This window comes from Hydra vulgaris, chromosome 10 (genome assembly GCF_038396675.1).
Source record: "Hydra vulgaris chromosome 10, alternate assembly HydraT2T_AEP".
Classification (NCBI taxonomy): Eukaryota; Metazoa; Cnidaria; class Hydrozoa; order Anthoathecata; family Hydridae; genus Hydra; species Hydra vulgaris.
In genome coordinates, this window is record NC_088929.1 from 12,115,001 (window position 1) to 12,130,703 (window position 15,703).

Genomic DNA, 15,703 nt, shown 5'->3' on the forward strand with positions numbered 1-15,703 from the left:
ATATATATATATATATATATATATATATATATTTATATAAATATAGACATACAATTTATGGAAGTCAAATTTTACAATTAAAAATAGTCACAATTCCATACATAAATTAACTAAATTAAACTTACTTGAATAGTTGTAACTATAAACCATCAATTTAAATCATATAATGTACTTTGTTCATAAGATGGAAACCAGTTAAAACCATATCATTCCTCTTTCTTTGATCTACCAGAACTTTACTAAATAAACTTACACCTAAAATCAAATTATATCATTTCAAAAAAATTTAAACAGTATTATTAAAATCAGATATGACTAATAGTTAATATTAAGTTTTATTTATTCTTCACCATATAAAAAGTTAAATACGAAGAGAAACACAATCATTCACTAACATAATTACTTTCATTCTTTTTTGGAGTCCTCTGTAGTCGTAAAATTAAATCCTTTGCCTACTTCTTTATCTAATAATAGATACTTATAAGTAATTATTTAGTAAAACAAATTTAAACAAAAATGTAAAAACTAAAATGTAGACCCAGTGCAAACAGATTACGATATATATCTAGGCAATCATCATACAATAAACAGATTCAAAATTTTACTTATCCCAAAATAAAAATAAGACTTATAAGATGTTTATTTGATATAGTACTTCACCATTAATATAAAACTATAACAGTTTTTTTATTCATATAAAACAATTAAAATAGCAATGAGTACTGTAAAATTTAATGACCTCCAGTAACTTTAAATCTTTGAACTCTAAGCTTGTTCCATGAATAATCAATTGGAAAACTATTATAGGCAGCTTTCATTGCATGAACACCAGTTGACAAAAATAACCAACCATCTTCTAACCAACAACATAGAGCAACTGCCTCTGCTTCAATCTGTTTTTAAAATAAACAAATTAAGCCCAAGATTGTGAAGTCATTGTAATAGATCATCTAAAAAAAAAGGCATCATTTGTTTAATTTACATATATGTATTTGTTTATAAATGTATATATATATATATATATATATATATATATATAATATATATATATATATATATATATATATATATATATATATATATATATAATGTATGTATATATATGTATATATACATTTATATATAAGTATATATATATATATATATACATTTATAAACAAATATATATGTTTATATGTATATATATATATATATATATATATATATATATATATATATGTATATATTATATATACATATATATATATATAAATACATATACACACATATATATATATACATATATATATATGTATATATAAAATGTATATATTTCTGATATATATATATATATATATATATATATATATATATATTGATATTAACATGCATTAATAAATAATATTAAAATAAATAAAAATACATTTCAAAGGTATGTGATAAATAATAAATGTTAGAATTATATATACAACACCAACTCCAAAATTAGGACTAGAAATATAAACATTATATAAACATATATAAAATGTATATATTTCTTTTATATATATTCATAAATTTACCCATATATATATATATGCATAAATACATATTATTAAAATAAATAAAAATATATGATAAAGAATAAATGTTGGAATTAAATATACAACACCAACTCTATAATTAGGACTTAATACTTTTCCTATTAAAATTAGAAGTTTTTCAAAGAAATGGAAATAAAGTTTTTTATCCAAACGTGTTTTTATATAAAAAAAAACTTAATAATGCATACTTTCATTATTGGTCGAAGATTTTATACTGAATATTTGCTTGATAATTAGGGTAAGGCGTTTAAAGTTTTTTAATTAAATAAAAAAATTAGTCTGTGAACAGACTAAGTTTAGTCTGACATATTATGTTTTATTAATTTTGATATTACTTAAAACATCTGAATCTTATTAAAATTAAGAGCTATTTTTAACTTAGAAGTAACATATTTAATACAACTTTGCAATTTATTAAAATGGTCTTTTTAAAATAAATAAATCATCAACAAAAATAACCTGAATAAACCTAATATACTCTGAGATTTATGTATATTATATACAACTTGGTGCAAAATCTAAAAGTTTTAAATTAGCCGCAATAAAAAGAAGTTATAAAACATAACTTTATCAAAATATTTTTTCTATACCATCTGCATGCATTCTATTAAGTTTTCATTGCCTTTTCTTTACGGCAAATTATTTTTGTAATGGCTAGTTAATGAGACAATATTTTTCAATGTGTCACTTCCTCAACGTTGTCAAAACAACGTTTAATTAACGTTGGCAATATAACACTTTTTCAACGTTTTTTAACTACCACATTTTCAACGTTGGTATATGTAACGTTGAATAAGCGTTGTTTCATAAATAGCTTAAATACGTTGAAAAAGCAGCTAATGTCTAACGTTGATAAACCTTCAACTTTGCGACGTTTTTACAGTGATTATTTGCGTACTTTTATTCAACGTCGAATAAACGCGGTTTTTTGAGAAGATAATATAAGTTGATATTTATACGCTTATTCAACGTTGAAAATGTGACGTTCAAAAAGCGGTTTATTTTTAACGTTGATAAAGCATAGATTTTGAATCGTCTTTAAAATGGCTTTTTGCGTAAGTTGATTCCACGTTGAATAAACGTCTTTTTTTGAGAAGCTAAATTACGTTACAATTTCAACGCCTATTCAACGTTTAAATTTACCGCGATTTAGTATACAATAACAAACATTGATTCAACGTTGAAAGCGCGTTGTTTTTGTGACTGTAACGCTTTTTCTACGCTGCGACCGGTTTTCAACGTTGATTCAACGCTGACATGTTTGCTGGGTAGTTAACAAACTATTTATTTAAAAAAATAAAAAAGTAAAATATTAACAAGTTGTTGTCATTTAAAGATAAATTTAAAGAATCAAAATTTAAGGAAAGAGTAAGATTAAGTGAATGTGAAAAAATAAATAAGATATTATCATTTGCTTAAAACTTAAAAATTTAAACTAAGATTTAAAAACAAAAAATTAAATAAATTAATATACACCACAGAAATAACATGAATAAATAAGTATACTTCATAGAAATATCGTAAATAAATTAGCAAACGCCATAGAGGTAATACCATAATTAATGTAATGAAATTAATTTTTTTTTTTTATTTGAGTTTAAAAAACAAAACTATTTAAAATCAGATATATTAAAATCCAAAAGTAAGAATACCTGTTTTGATTCTTTTTTAAACTGCTTTATACTACTCTTATGTGTATTTACAATCTTGGGAAACATTTTCTACAAGTAAGGTCCACGTTAAATAACTGAATATGAAGTTAGTTTTACATTATATTTTGGGACAACAAAGTTGTTATTAGAAAATTTTGATGGATATTTATGAACTATTTTGTCAAAATAGGATTGAAATATATTTGTATTATACATGAACATTAAAACTTGGTGTAAGTTGATTTTACATATATTTAATTCTCCAAGTATACGCAAAAGAGCCTATACTTGGAGAATTAAATCTTAATATTAATACTACAGAAACGTTTAATGTTTAATGTTTAATGTCGTTTTATTAGTTATGCTTTGAAAGAACGCGTTCTCAAAATGAACGCGGTCATCGGAGAAGATCTCTTATGCGAGTTGAAACTTTTTTTCTTATGAAATTTAATCATTAGTTTAGATATATTACATAAAGAATCATTTTAAGATAAATAATCATCGTTAAGATCATATTATAATTGAAGTAAGTATATAAAATAGTTGTATATACATTTGTATTAGATAAAGTAGAAAGGATTTAAATTTTAATTAGATGAAGTAGCAAGGATTTTAAGTAGAAAGGATTTTAGTTTTTTAAATTGTTTATATTTTGTTTGTTTTAGCTTTACTTTTAGCAGTTTTATTATTTTATTTTTTAGAAAGAAAATACGGGTATTGATGTTATTTAAAGTTATACTAATGCTATTTCCATAAAATGGTTATTACTACTTTGAAGTTTCTGTGATGCTATTAACTATTTTTGTTCTTTTTTAGAAAATTTAGAAAAATTAAATTAAAATTTTGTGCCAACACTGACATGGCATGTCACATGTTATTGTATGTAAAGGTTAAATTTTGTTATGAGGATTACAGTTCTTATGAAAAAAAAATAGGTAAGGAGTATTGTTTGTAAATATATATTTTGTTATTTTGAATCTTTTTAAATTTTCTCGCGTCATTTTTAAAACTTTTGTTTGTACACCTTTATTGTTTGCATTTATGCTTTTTTGATATGTATGTGGTAATAAGTGCTTTATTGTTGTTTTATAGATGTGTTTTAAAATAATGTAAAGTGTTTTTTTATTGTTTGTGTATGTGTCAATATGTGTTATATAATTGTTTTTACAAATGTGTTTAAATATGTATATAAGGTATATATTTAACCTTATATTCATATTTAAACACATTTATTGTGTTTAAAGTTGGTTCATATGCTTATATTATGTTGTTTCAAAGTGCTGTGACTTTGTAAACGTGTAGAGTAAGATTTGTCAACTTTGCCAGCCAAGTGATGTACTTATAACAGAGGGTTACATGATAGTATTTAGTGTCAAAAAATACATAATAATGTATTTTAATAACATTTTGCCTAATGTTGTTACTTATGTTCTGTTAAATATGAATGTTAGCTTACTTAAGTTTTGTTATAATCATATTATATAAACTTATGGTGTGTGCTATTGTTGTGTTTTGTGGCTGTGATGTTTTTTTTTTGTTATCTTTTGAGTTGATAGAAATTTGGCTTATCTTCATGTTGGTGTCTATTGTTAAAAATGGTAAAAAGGTAATTTTATTAAAATTCACTGCTTTTAATAATTCACTAAAAGCCAATACAAATTATTTTGCCATATATACAATTTGTTTTATTTCAATTTGATTTTTCGTCTTAGCACTGTTTACTACATGATTTTGCTATAAATATTTTGGAATCATGATGTTCCAGCATAAATTATTTTGTAAAAGCTAACATGAAATAATAATATTTTACAACTACTACTCTGGTAAATCACAACAGATTTTCTCTATAAGGTGCATTAATTTTCATTTTTTGAATGTAATGTTTCTTTTATTTATTCACTTATTCATTACATTTTTTATTTTAGATTTACCAGATAATGTATTAATGTGGTATAGAAAAATGAAATATTGTAAAGTTTTGTGAATTTTTGAAAAAAACGTTTGCTAATAATTTGTTTTGAAGAAATAATTTTTAAGTTTGCAACAAAGGGTTTAGAACGCTTTTTTTTTAAATTTTTCTTTGTTAGCAGTATGTTTATTATTAGAATTGCATGTTTTAATAATTTTTTTAATTACTATTTGCTAAGCTAATTTTTTTTCAAACATCTCCTAGCTGATATATATATATATATATATATATATATATATATATATATAGGTTTTCAAAGTCATAAGATTATTGTATAATTTATTTTAAATAGCGGTCTGCTATATATAAAAATTATTTGTGTGTGCTATTTAGAGTAGAAAAAAATTATATAGGAAAGATCACAATCTTCAGGATTCGTTTATGATTTTTTGTTACTACTTTCAATTAAAAGTGAAGTTTAAATGAATGATATTAGTCTAGAAGCAGATGTAGTTTAGAAAATGGAAATGTTAATAGGCAAGTTGTTTGTGGCACAAATGAAAGAGATAGACTTAGGTGAGATGAAATTAATAATGGACTTAAAAATGCTGCTCGGCAAGCAGCAAATAATTGGAACCCAAATGAGGAGAGCTTGGTTAGGCGAGTTGAAAATAATCGTCGCAGAAATGAAAGAAATAGGCTTAGGCGAGATGAATTTAATAATCGACAAAATGCTAGAAATGCTGCTAGATACGAAACAATGCATTATATAGCATAAAGTAATACTATTCCAGATTATAATTATTTAGGAGAAATGAATTATATTTTTCAGCATTGTGGTGATAAGAAATTTTCTGATGAAACACATTTTTTATGTTGCCATAATGGAAAGGCAACCTTTATCATTTCCACAAGATTTAGAAGAATTATTTAAAGGAAACTATGCAGATCGAATTGCCAATCTGAATTTTTTTAAATATATTAGAAATTATAATGCCTGTCTTTCTTTTGCTTCATTTGAAGCTAATGTAGTTCAACCCATGAATCATGGGCTGCCATGTTTTAGTATATGTGATCAAGTTTTTCATCGTATTGGTAATTTAAGACCAAATCAAGATGTTCCGCCGACATATTGTCAACTATACATCTATGATCCACTTGCAGCTGTAAATTTTAGAATGCAACAACGTGGGAATGATCTTTTTTTAAGTGATTTAATGTTTCGATTGCAAACTATTATTACTGAAGAAAACCCATTTGCTCTCGCATTTAAAAATATGGCTGAAGTGGAAGTTGAAGAAATTCGTCAAGCAGCTCTAGAAGGTTGCTCAGTCTCAGTTGTAAAAATATCTTTACTTGAAGGGCATGATAGACGTCGCTATAATCTCCCTTCACATAATGAAGTTGCAGTTGTATTTTTTGGTGAAGATGGTGCACCACCTGCTTCCAGGGAAGTTGTTATTTACCCAAGAGGTCATCCTCTTAAAACTATATCAATTATGTTAGTCAACTAAGATCCTATGGTTTGTCCTCTATTTTTTCCGAGGGGTGATGCTGGTTGGCATAATCAATTGGTTAACAACCCTGAACGTGCTACATTGGTTAGAAATCATGTTACATTACCTCAGTATTACAATTATAAACTTTTAGTTGAACCATTTTTTTCTTCACTCTTTCATGGCAGAAAACTGTTTCAGCAATATGCTGTTGATGCATTTGTTAAAATTGAAGGTCAGCTCCTTGGTTTCATCAGAAAAAACCAAAACAAACTGACAAGCGAGCAGTATGATGTCTTACACGAACATGTAAACAACCTTGGAAATGATCATAATGTTAGACCAGGGCGTGTTGTAGTTTTGCCATCAAATTATGTTCGAAGTCCTAGAGCTATAAAGGAAAACTTTGAAGATGCTGTGGCTATAATTAAAAAGTATGGTAAACCAGATCTTTTTATTACTTTCACTTGGAACCCAAAATGGCGCGAGATAACTGAAAATTTAAATCCAGGTCAGACAGAAAATGATAGACCTGACTTGGTTATTCGAGAATTTAAACTCAAATTAAATAACTTTCTCAATGACATTTTTAAGCACGGTGTATTATGGAAAGTTGTAACACATGTTCAGGTTATCGAGTTTCAAAAGCGTGGTTTGCCACATGTTTATATTTTACTTCACTTTGCAAATGATGATAAGCTTGAAACAGCTTATGATATCAATAATTTAATATTTGCAGAAACTCCAGATCCGATTGTTAATCGAGACCTTTATGACGTTGTTAAAACTTGCATGATTCACAGTCCCTGTGGCATACTGAATCCAAATTCTCCCTGCATGAAAGATGGGGTTTGCAGCAAAAACTATCCTAAATAATTTAATGCTAACACAGTAGCAGTTCATAATGGTTATCAATATTAAAGGTAACAATGTAGATAACCGCTGGGTGGTACCTTACAATCCATGGTTATCAAAGAAGTATCAAGCTCACATTAATGTTGAAGCTTGCATGTCTGTTAAGGCTGTTAAATATTTGTACAAATATATATGCAAGGGTCGCGACTGTGCCTATATTTTAATAAATGAAAAAGTTAATCATGATAAAGTAAACACTTTTTTAGATTGTCGTTTTGTAAGTGCACCTGAAGCATTGTGGCGAATTTTCGAGTATTCAATAAGTCTTATGTCACACACTATTATACGCCTTAAAGTTCATCTACCTAAAACTCAATTAGTGTATTTTAGAGAAGGAGCAGAACAAATGGCTTTAGATTGCGCAGCTCAATGTGATACGTACCTAACGGCATGGTTTAAGTTAAATACTGCAAATGAAAGAGCACATTGCTATTCGTATGTAGGTATTCCTTATCACTTTATATTTGATGATAAACATTGTAAATGGAAGGTTTGACAAAAAGGTGGTAATAAGGTGATAGTAAGAATGTATAAAGTTAATCCAACTGGAGAATTGTTTCTTTTAGACTATAACTTTTGCAAGCAAAGAGTGCAACATCTTGGGAGGATGTGCGTATTGTTAATGGTATTGTCCTTGAAACATTTCGTGAAGCATGTGTTTTGAAAGGTTTGTTGCAAGATGACACTGAATGGCAGAATACTCTTTCTGAAAAAACTAAAAAGGTCTCATACATAAATCATTTTCAAAAAAAAACTGGATAACCGACCTTTGTCTTCTGAGGTACAGATATTAAAATTTAAAGTTTATTTTAGTTTATAGTTTTGGTTTAGCTTATAGTTAATTTTAGTTTAGCTTTTGTTAGTTTTAGCTTCAGTTATCTTTTTTCTTACTTTAGACAACTTCATGGAAGCAATGAGGGGAATAGGTAAAAAAATTATAATTATATATTTATTTATATGTAAATATTATTCTATCAATTATTCTGAGGTATATTTTTTGTCTTTAGTGTCTGGTAGAAGCATAACTGGTAGAGCTGTGTTTTGAATTTTATACATTTTTTATGGAGAAATATGTGCAATAGGTGAAAGAATTATTTAAGATAAATATGACATTTTTAAACTGTTTGCATTTTACTCATATTTTTATTAAAATTAAATTTTCACAAGTTTTACCCTTTTTAATTTACTTTTTAAATGCAATATATTTTATCTCTATTTGATATTTTATCTTTAATGTTTTTAGTTTGGCTCCTTGAGCATTTGCTTTTTTGCTTTTTAATTAAAATATTATAAATCTATTGTAATGTCTTTTAAATTTAACTAAAGTTTACTAAAAGCCAACGTGAAATAACGTCATAAAACAACACCGACAAGCTGCATCATGACAGCAGTTTAAGTATGACAACAGGCTACCGAAAAGCAGGTAAATTGTTTTCCAGTTTTTTTTTTGTTTTGTTTTTTTTTTTTCTTTTATGTCTACTTATCTGTTACAATTTTTATTTTAGGTTTGTTATATGACGCATTAATGCATTATAAAAGATCAAAGTTTACATATTTTTTTACAATTTGTTATACACATGTTTGATTGTAAATTAATTTGTTTTTGTTTGAAACGTATTTGTACTCAATTATTTATAATAAATCTATTTAGTTGTGTGCATTTAAAGTTTTAAAGACAATTTCCTTTTTTAAAGAAACATGTATCAAGGGGATACCAAAAAATTAATAACTCATGAATAATTTATGTTCATTTCATATTAATCTTATTAATAAAAGTTCATGTTATAAAAAATATAACTAGAATTTAGCTTTAGTTTTTTGTCAATATAAAGCATGATGAAGTGTTATTATTTTGTGTCCGTAACTAAAAGCGTATTGTGTTGAACTTAGTAATGTCTAGGAAAATGGTTCTGCCATACACTGATTTGACCTATGTCAGTTGTAAATTACTCAAATAACGTTAAATTATTGGTAAATTAATTTATTTTAATTTTACAGATGGTTTAATTTTTTAATTTGAAGGCGTTTTTCTTACAGGGTATTAGTTAAGGTATCGCAACTTTAAATTGTGGAAAACAGCCACTAAAGTAAGTAACAGACCGACCGTAACCCGTATTACCGGTTGCTTTCTGCTACTATATATAAAAAGCTCACAAGTACAGTTCTATCAGCTTCAAAAATTGTTCTGCACGCGTGTTTTTGTTTACTGTACAATTTTTTTAATTTTGTATGGTTTGTATTTGCCCATGTGATATTGCAATAAATTAATAACAATGAATAAAAGAGAAACATAACCTTTTTAAAAAATTATTGCTTAAAAATGGTTTTGTCCTATATAGTGGCGAAATTTTTTGATTTTTTATTTTCATACTTTTTATATGTAAACTCCAACGAAAATGTTCATCTAAGATTACGCCTTGAAAGTTTACTGAGTTTTCTCTTTTAATGTTAGTGTTATTGATTATGAGGTTAGGCAATTTAATGGGAATTTTTTTAATTTATTCACTTTGTGGAACAAAATAAATTTGGTTTTATCCACATTTAGAGAAAGTTTATTACTTATAAACCACTCATTAACTTTCGATAATTGTTCGTTTGTTGTTTCAAATAGTGTATTAATATCTCTGTGGGAATAACAAAGATTGGAGTCATCTGCAAAAACAATACAATTTACAAGGTCAATTGCTAAGTTCAAATCATTAATGTAGACTAGGAACATCAGTGGTTCTAAAATAGTGCCCCACAAGGTACGGCAGTCGGGAATGTTTGTTTTTGTTCATACACTATACTTGTTTTCTATTGCTCATATTCCTTTTAAACCAGAGTAAATTATTATTTTTTACTCCATAGTGTTCAAGTTTTTTTATTTGTATATTATGATTAACGGTATCAAATGCTTTTGGCAGATCAATGAAAACTCCTAAGGCAAAGTATTTACTATTGAACGCACTTGATATTTGATTGACTAGTTCAACCACTGCATGTTCCATTGAATTTTTTTTTTTAAACCAAAATGTTTTGAAAACAACATGTCGTTTTCTGATAAGTGATTAAAAACCCTATTGTACATTATTCTCTCTAATAATTTTGAAAAACAAGGTAAAATAGATATAGGCCAATAATTAGAGATACTTGAGTCATCTCCGGACTTAAATATCGGCGTGGTTTGTGCAATTTTTAGCTTTTTAGGGACAATACCTGTTTTAAATGAAAGATTAAATAATGTCTTTTTAATGTGAAATAATGAGGGATCTATTATATCATATACTGATTTTACAACATTAACGTTAATTTTATCAAACCCAGCACTTTTGTTAATTTTAAGATAAAAAAAGGCGGTTTGCAATTCAATTAGTTTTAAATTAGGTTCATCCATAATTTTATCGTAATTTTTTAAATAAGATTCAAATGACGTTGATTTCATAGGAATAAAAAAAAAAAACAAGAATTATTTGCATTTTTTGAAAAAATAACCGTGTATTGATATTTACTTGCATAATTTTCAAACGTTTTCTCTAAATCAGAACTCGTTTGAAAACATGCACTATTAGATTTTTTGCGTTATGTATAAAACTTTTTATAACTTGCAAGTGATTTTTAAAAGGGAAACACAATAATGAATCTAAACAGATGTCAAAAAAAATGACATTATCACATAAATGAAAATGAAAAGACAACAAATTCCTTACCATATGATTCTTCAAATTTTAAAACAAAGTATATTTTAATTAATTAAGAATTTCTTAATTAAATAATTAATTAAGAATTTCTTAATTAAATAATTAATTAAGAATTTCTTTTGCATAATTTGAATGTGCTTTTCTATCTTCATCAACTGAATTAATCAAAATACATATTGCAGCATGAAGTGTTATAAAATGATCATATTGTAGCATTAAAAATATTTTTTTCAGCACTAAAGGACCATTAAATAATAAAAACTCCCTAAACTCAGTACCTTTGTAATGAGGGAGATCTATTAATGTCCTTTGCTGCCTTGTAAATTTGTTTGAAAGTCTATCTTTAAATTGTTCTAGGTCTGATGAGACTTGGTCTTTTTGCTTTTGCAATATTTTACGACTGCTTGGTCCATCTTTTGTTACAAATAGCAAAATTCGTTTGATCACACCTAAACATACCAAATGCATGTAGTCCAATGCAATTTGATTTATGCATTTTACTCCAGCAGATATCAAAGGACTTTGCTTTATTTGATATTCTGGATATATCTAGGCATTAAAATTCTCATCTTAACGTAGAGTAAGATAACATTCTGAAAATAGCATTTTTTTGTGTTAATAAACTCCTTTTGTGACTCATCGCTCACACCCAAAGTAATCATTATGAGCTTTCACATATTTTAAAACTGCCTAGCTGTTGCATTACAAATAAAAGCCATTAGTTCAAAACTAAAAACTTATTTATTAAAGAATATGCCTTCTGACTTCAAAAATTCATTAATAAAAATCACTCAGGTAGTCTTCTACACTATCTGATTTTCTAGATGCAATTCTAGATCCACAAAATAATGCTATAAGAAAGAATTGTAGATTTTCAAACATACCCAGAATTGACCACAATTGAGTAGCTGAAGATTTGAATATTTGAACACCATCAGCATTGACTTTTCGTTAAATTTTTTCAAGTTTTGGACAATTTAAATTTGCTAATCTCTGTAGTGTACCACATTTAATTCCAAAATATTTGTATGTTCCTCCGCATTTGTACATATATCTAACATTAGCTGGGGTCCCTAAAAAAGTTCTTTAGTCTTTAGGTAACGTATGACCGCAATTCTGAAGTAGATTTAATTAGTCATTAACTGCTTGTTGGGTACACTTATGTTTTACAGCCCAATTTGTTAGATTTTCTGACATAACTGTATCAACCTGTTTATCCTCATTATCTTTACTATCATCTGAAAAAGAAAACTCGCTATCATAAATTGTATTTTCAGTAGAACTTTATCAATATCCACAAATGAACTGCTTGGAATATGTTGGTTTGCTATATCGTTACTTGGACTACAGCTAGAGGAGAAAGAGCATTCACTGCTTGTTGAAAGCAAAACTTCATTAGTATCAGAGTGAATTTTTGTCCGCCGGCCAAAGTTGCAAATAAATCTTCTGTCTCATGCATATTGCATATTGCGGCCTGATTTACGGTCTGTTTATGGTCTCCACATAATCGAATGGGGCCGTTGTTTTTCAGGACTGGAACGATTGGAGCTGCCCAACGGGAATGACTTACTGGTTTGTAAATGCCCAAAGATATCAACCGATCGAGTTCTATATTTACCTTCTCCATTACATTAGGCAGCAAATTTTTGTGTACCATGGTACCTTTAAATTGTCCGAGCACATTCTGGAACACTGCAGAATGTTTTTTAACCAATGTATTTATTATTAATGAATTGTAACTTCTTGGGATTCCTGAGCTTGCATGAAATATTTTTTTTCAAATAATTTTAATTTTTCTCAGCAAATTTCTGACAATCAATGAAGGTGTTTTACCATGAGTGATTATTAAAGTTAACAAATAATTCTACCCATTTATTTTGAATGTCCGCAAAATTGGTTTTGTTGCACGAGCTTCATTCCAGGTGAGCCCCTTCTTTTGCAAGTTTGTAAATGTTTCTAGACTCAATACTGACACAAATGCTCCAGTGTCGACCTCCATTTGTGTACAAAAACCTTCGATTTTCACGCCAATCATGATTTGTTTCCTTTTATTTGATTTGTTTTGAATGTGATACAGCTCTTCTTCAGTTTGATTTCCATTAACCTCTCCTATCTTGTGTTGGGTTGTTGTATTTTTTGACACCCTTTTCTTTTTTACGAAATTTTCTTGTTGTATGTCCATTGTTGGGGCAAAAAAATCACTCTTGATCTTTGAAAAAACAAGCCTCTGGATTATGTTTGCCTGCGCAACGAAACCATTCACGTTCATAATGCCTTTCCGACTTGATTTCAACTTTATTGATTGCCGCTGGGCTGGTAACATTTTGATGGCTTTGAACTATTGCTTCTTAATTTGCTGCTTCCAGAGTTAGTACAATTTCTTATGTTTTTTGTAAAGAAAGGTGAGATCCTTCACTTAGTTGTCTCGTTTGTATTCGAGAGTCGTTAATCCCACACATTATTTTGTCTCGCAGCATTTCATCCAGTGTATTTTCATAAGCACAATGGGTGGTCAAAGCTCTGAGATCAGCAACAGATGTTGTTACTGAATCACTAGTCTCTCTATTTCTTGGATTGAATTTGAAACGTTTGGCTATCGGATTTGAGGTTGGGCTCTTGTGGTTGCTTATCAATTTTCATTACTCATTGTACGATCTATCGCTCGTGTTTCCCGGTGCTACCAAAGACTTGGCAACTTATATGTCACATGCCAACATTTACTCATAAGGATAGCTCTCTATTGCTCCTCATTAATAATGTCGTCAGCAATGAAGAAAAAATATAGTCTCTCACATATTTGTCCCAATTCGCATCTGAGTTGAATTCTGATAAATTTCCGAAATGCAAAGCCAAAGCATTAACGTACTAATTAACTTGTACTACTCATAATAGTAACCGTATTAACTTCATAAAACAAAATCACCAATAATTAAATCTTTATCTAATGTATTAAACTTATCTTTGTCGCCAATTTTAAATACGTTGTATACGGATACATGAAGATGAACACTTGTTATCATTAGCACTTCTGGAAAACCGCCAATTTACTTTAAGCACGTTTTTCCGCTAATTTCTTGTAACGTATTCAAAATGTTTTATCTTAAAAAAAGCAGTGTTGCAAAAGGGCCACAAACATAACAGTTTTTATATCTAATTATTTATGATTAAATGGTTCATTTGAAATAAAATTGATTTAGATTATTTAAATATATATATATATATATATATATATATATATATATATATATATATATATATATATATATATATATATTTAAACAATTTTTAAAATGTATTCTACAAAATAGAGTGCTCAATATTCATAAAAGAATGGAGCAATTATATATTAGAAAAAAATAACTTTACAAAAATTTTTCTCATTTAACACTGTGTTTCATCAACTAAGACTCATCAGAAATGAATGATCAAATTAATAAAACTACAATTTATACCAAAAATTAAATTATAGGAAGTCGCAAATGTCTTAACTACTGTAAATTTTTACACATTTGTTGAATTTGCTGACACTATTATAAAAAGAAATCTTTAGAAATGATTACTTATGCTTTTTTAAAAAATATATTTTTCAAAGGGGGATTTAATGTAACTATTATTTGAGCTCATTTGTTTTTATAGTTTTTAAGGGGAAACTTATTTTCGTGCCTACATTTAGAAATTTAATCGGTTTTTTGTTTAATAAGCATTCTTGGTACATTTTAGATTTATTAAGTGAAATAAGAAACATAAATGATTTAAGCCTTTATTGCGACGATTATTTAATAGTATTGCAAAAAAGTCTGGTCCACAGCTCGATTAAACTAGAAAAGATATTATAAAATTTTTTTTAAATATTGGTTTTCAAATCGATTTAACATAAGTTTAAAAGTTGTGTGTTTTCTTAATGTCACATTTAACCTCTCTGAAGATTCATATAAGCCTTTTAAAAAACCAAATGATGAACTATTGTATGCTAATATTGAATCAAATCATCCACCCAAAAATCTACAACAAATCCCGATTTTGATTAACAACAGGCTTAACCAAAACTCCTCTAATGAAAATGTATTCAATTCCTCTGAAAAATTTTTTGAAGATGCTTTTAAAAAAAGTGATTTTGAATATTTTGAACTAAAATTTGAAAAAAAGAATTCAAAAAAGCGAAACAGAACTAGAAATGTAATTTGGTTCAACCCCCCATATAGCAAAAATGTTTCCACTAACATAGGAAAAGTGTTTTTAAAATTGGTCGATAAGCATTTCCAGCCCTCTCATAAATTACATAAAATTTTTAATAGAAATACAATTAAAGTAAGCTACAAAAGCACAAAAAATACGAAAAGAATTATAAAACGTTCACAATAATGCTTTGCTAAACAAAAAAGAAATCCTAAATAAAAAAGCTACAGAAAAGTGTAAATCAAAAAACAATTGTCTAATCAGTGGAGGTTATTTATCAGAAAATGTGGCATATAAATGTTTTGTTTCCTCT

At 27.3% G+C, this 15,703-nt stretch overlaps 3 protein-coding genes and 2 long non-coding RNA genes across 5 annotated transcripts in view; 4 read left to right on the forward strand and 1 right to left on the reverse strand.

Annotated features, from left to right (window-relative positions):
- Window positions 1-972, reverse strand: part of LOC136086499 (uncharacterized) — a 4,388-nt gene extending 3,416 nt beyond the window's left edge. The window contains exons 1-3 of the long non-coding RNA XR_010641371.1: window positions 740-972; window positions 396-464; window positions 126-255 (exon numbers count right to left, since the gene is read on the reverse strand). This is a non-coding gene — a long non-coding RNA (uncharacterized LOC136086499). The remainder of the gene's footprint in view (window positions 1-125; window positions 256-395; window positions 465-739) is intronic.
- Window positions 973-5,535: 4,563 nt separating this feature from the next.
- On the forward strand, window positions 5,536-8,460 carry LOC136086500 (uncharacterized). The gene is made up of 2 exons (XM_065808783.1): window positions 5,536-8,315; window positions 8,431-8,460. Exon 1 carries the CDS (start codon window positions 6,644-6,646, stop codon window positions 7,493-7,495), a length of 852 nt encoding a protein of 283 aa, XP_065664855.1. The 5' UTR covers window positions 5,536-6,643; the 3' UTR covers window positions 7,496-8,315; window positions 8,431-8,460.
- LOC136086143 (uncharacterized) lies at window positions 6,008-6,637 on the forward strand. The gene has a single exon (XM_065808419.1). The coding sequence runs from the start codon at window positions 6,008-6,010 to the stop codon at window positions 6,635-6,637; it is 630 nt and encodes a 209-aa protein (XP_065664491.1).
- LOC136086144 (uncharacterized) lies at window positions 7,524-8,030 on the forward strand. The gene has a single exon (XM_065808420.1). It carries the CDS (start codon window positions 7,524-7,526, stop codon window positions 8,028-8,030), a length of 507 nt encoding a protein of 168 aa, XP_065664492.1.
- A 78-nt stretch (window positions 8,461-8,538) lies between the features above and the next one.
- On the forward strand, window positions 8,539-9,109 carry LOC136086501 (uncharacterized). Its single transcript, XR_010641372.1, has 3 exons — window positions 8,539-8,616; window positions 8,861-8,957; window positions 9,040-9,109. It is a non-coding gene; the product is annotated as an uncharacterized LOC136086501 (long non-coding RNA).
- Window positions 9,110-15,703: the final 6,594 nt, after the last annotated feature.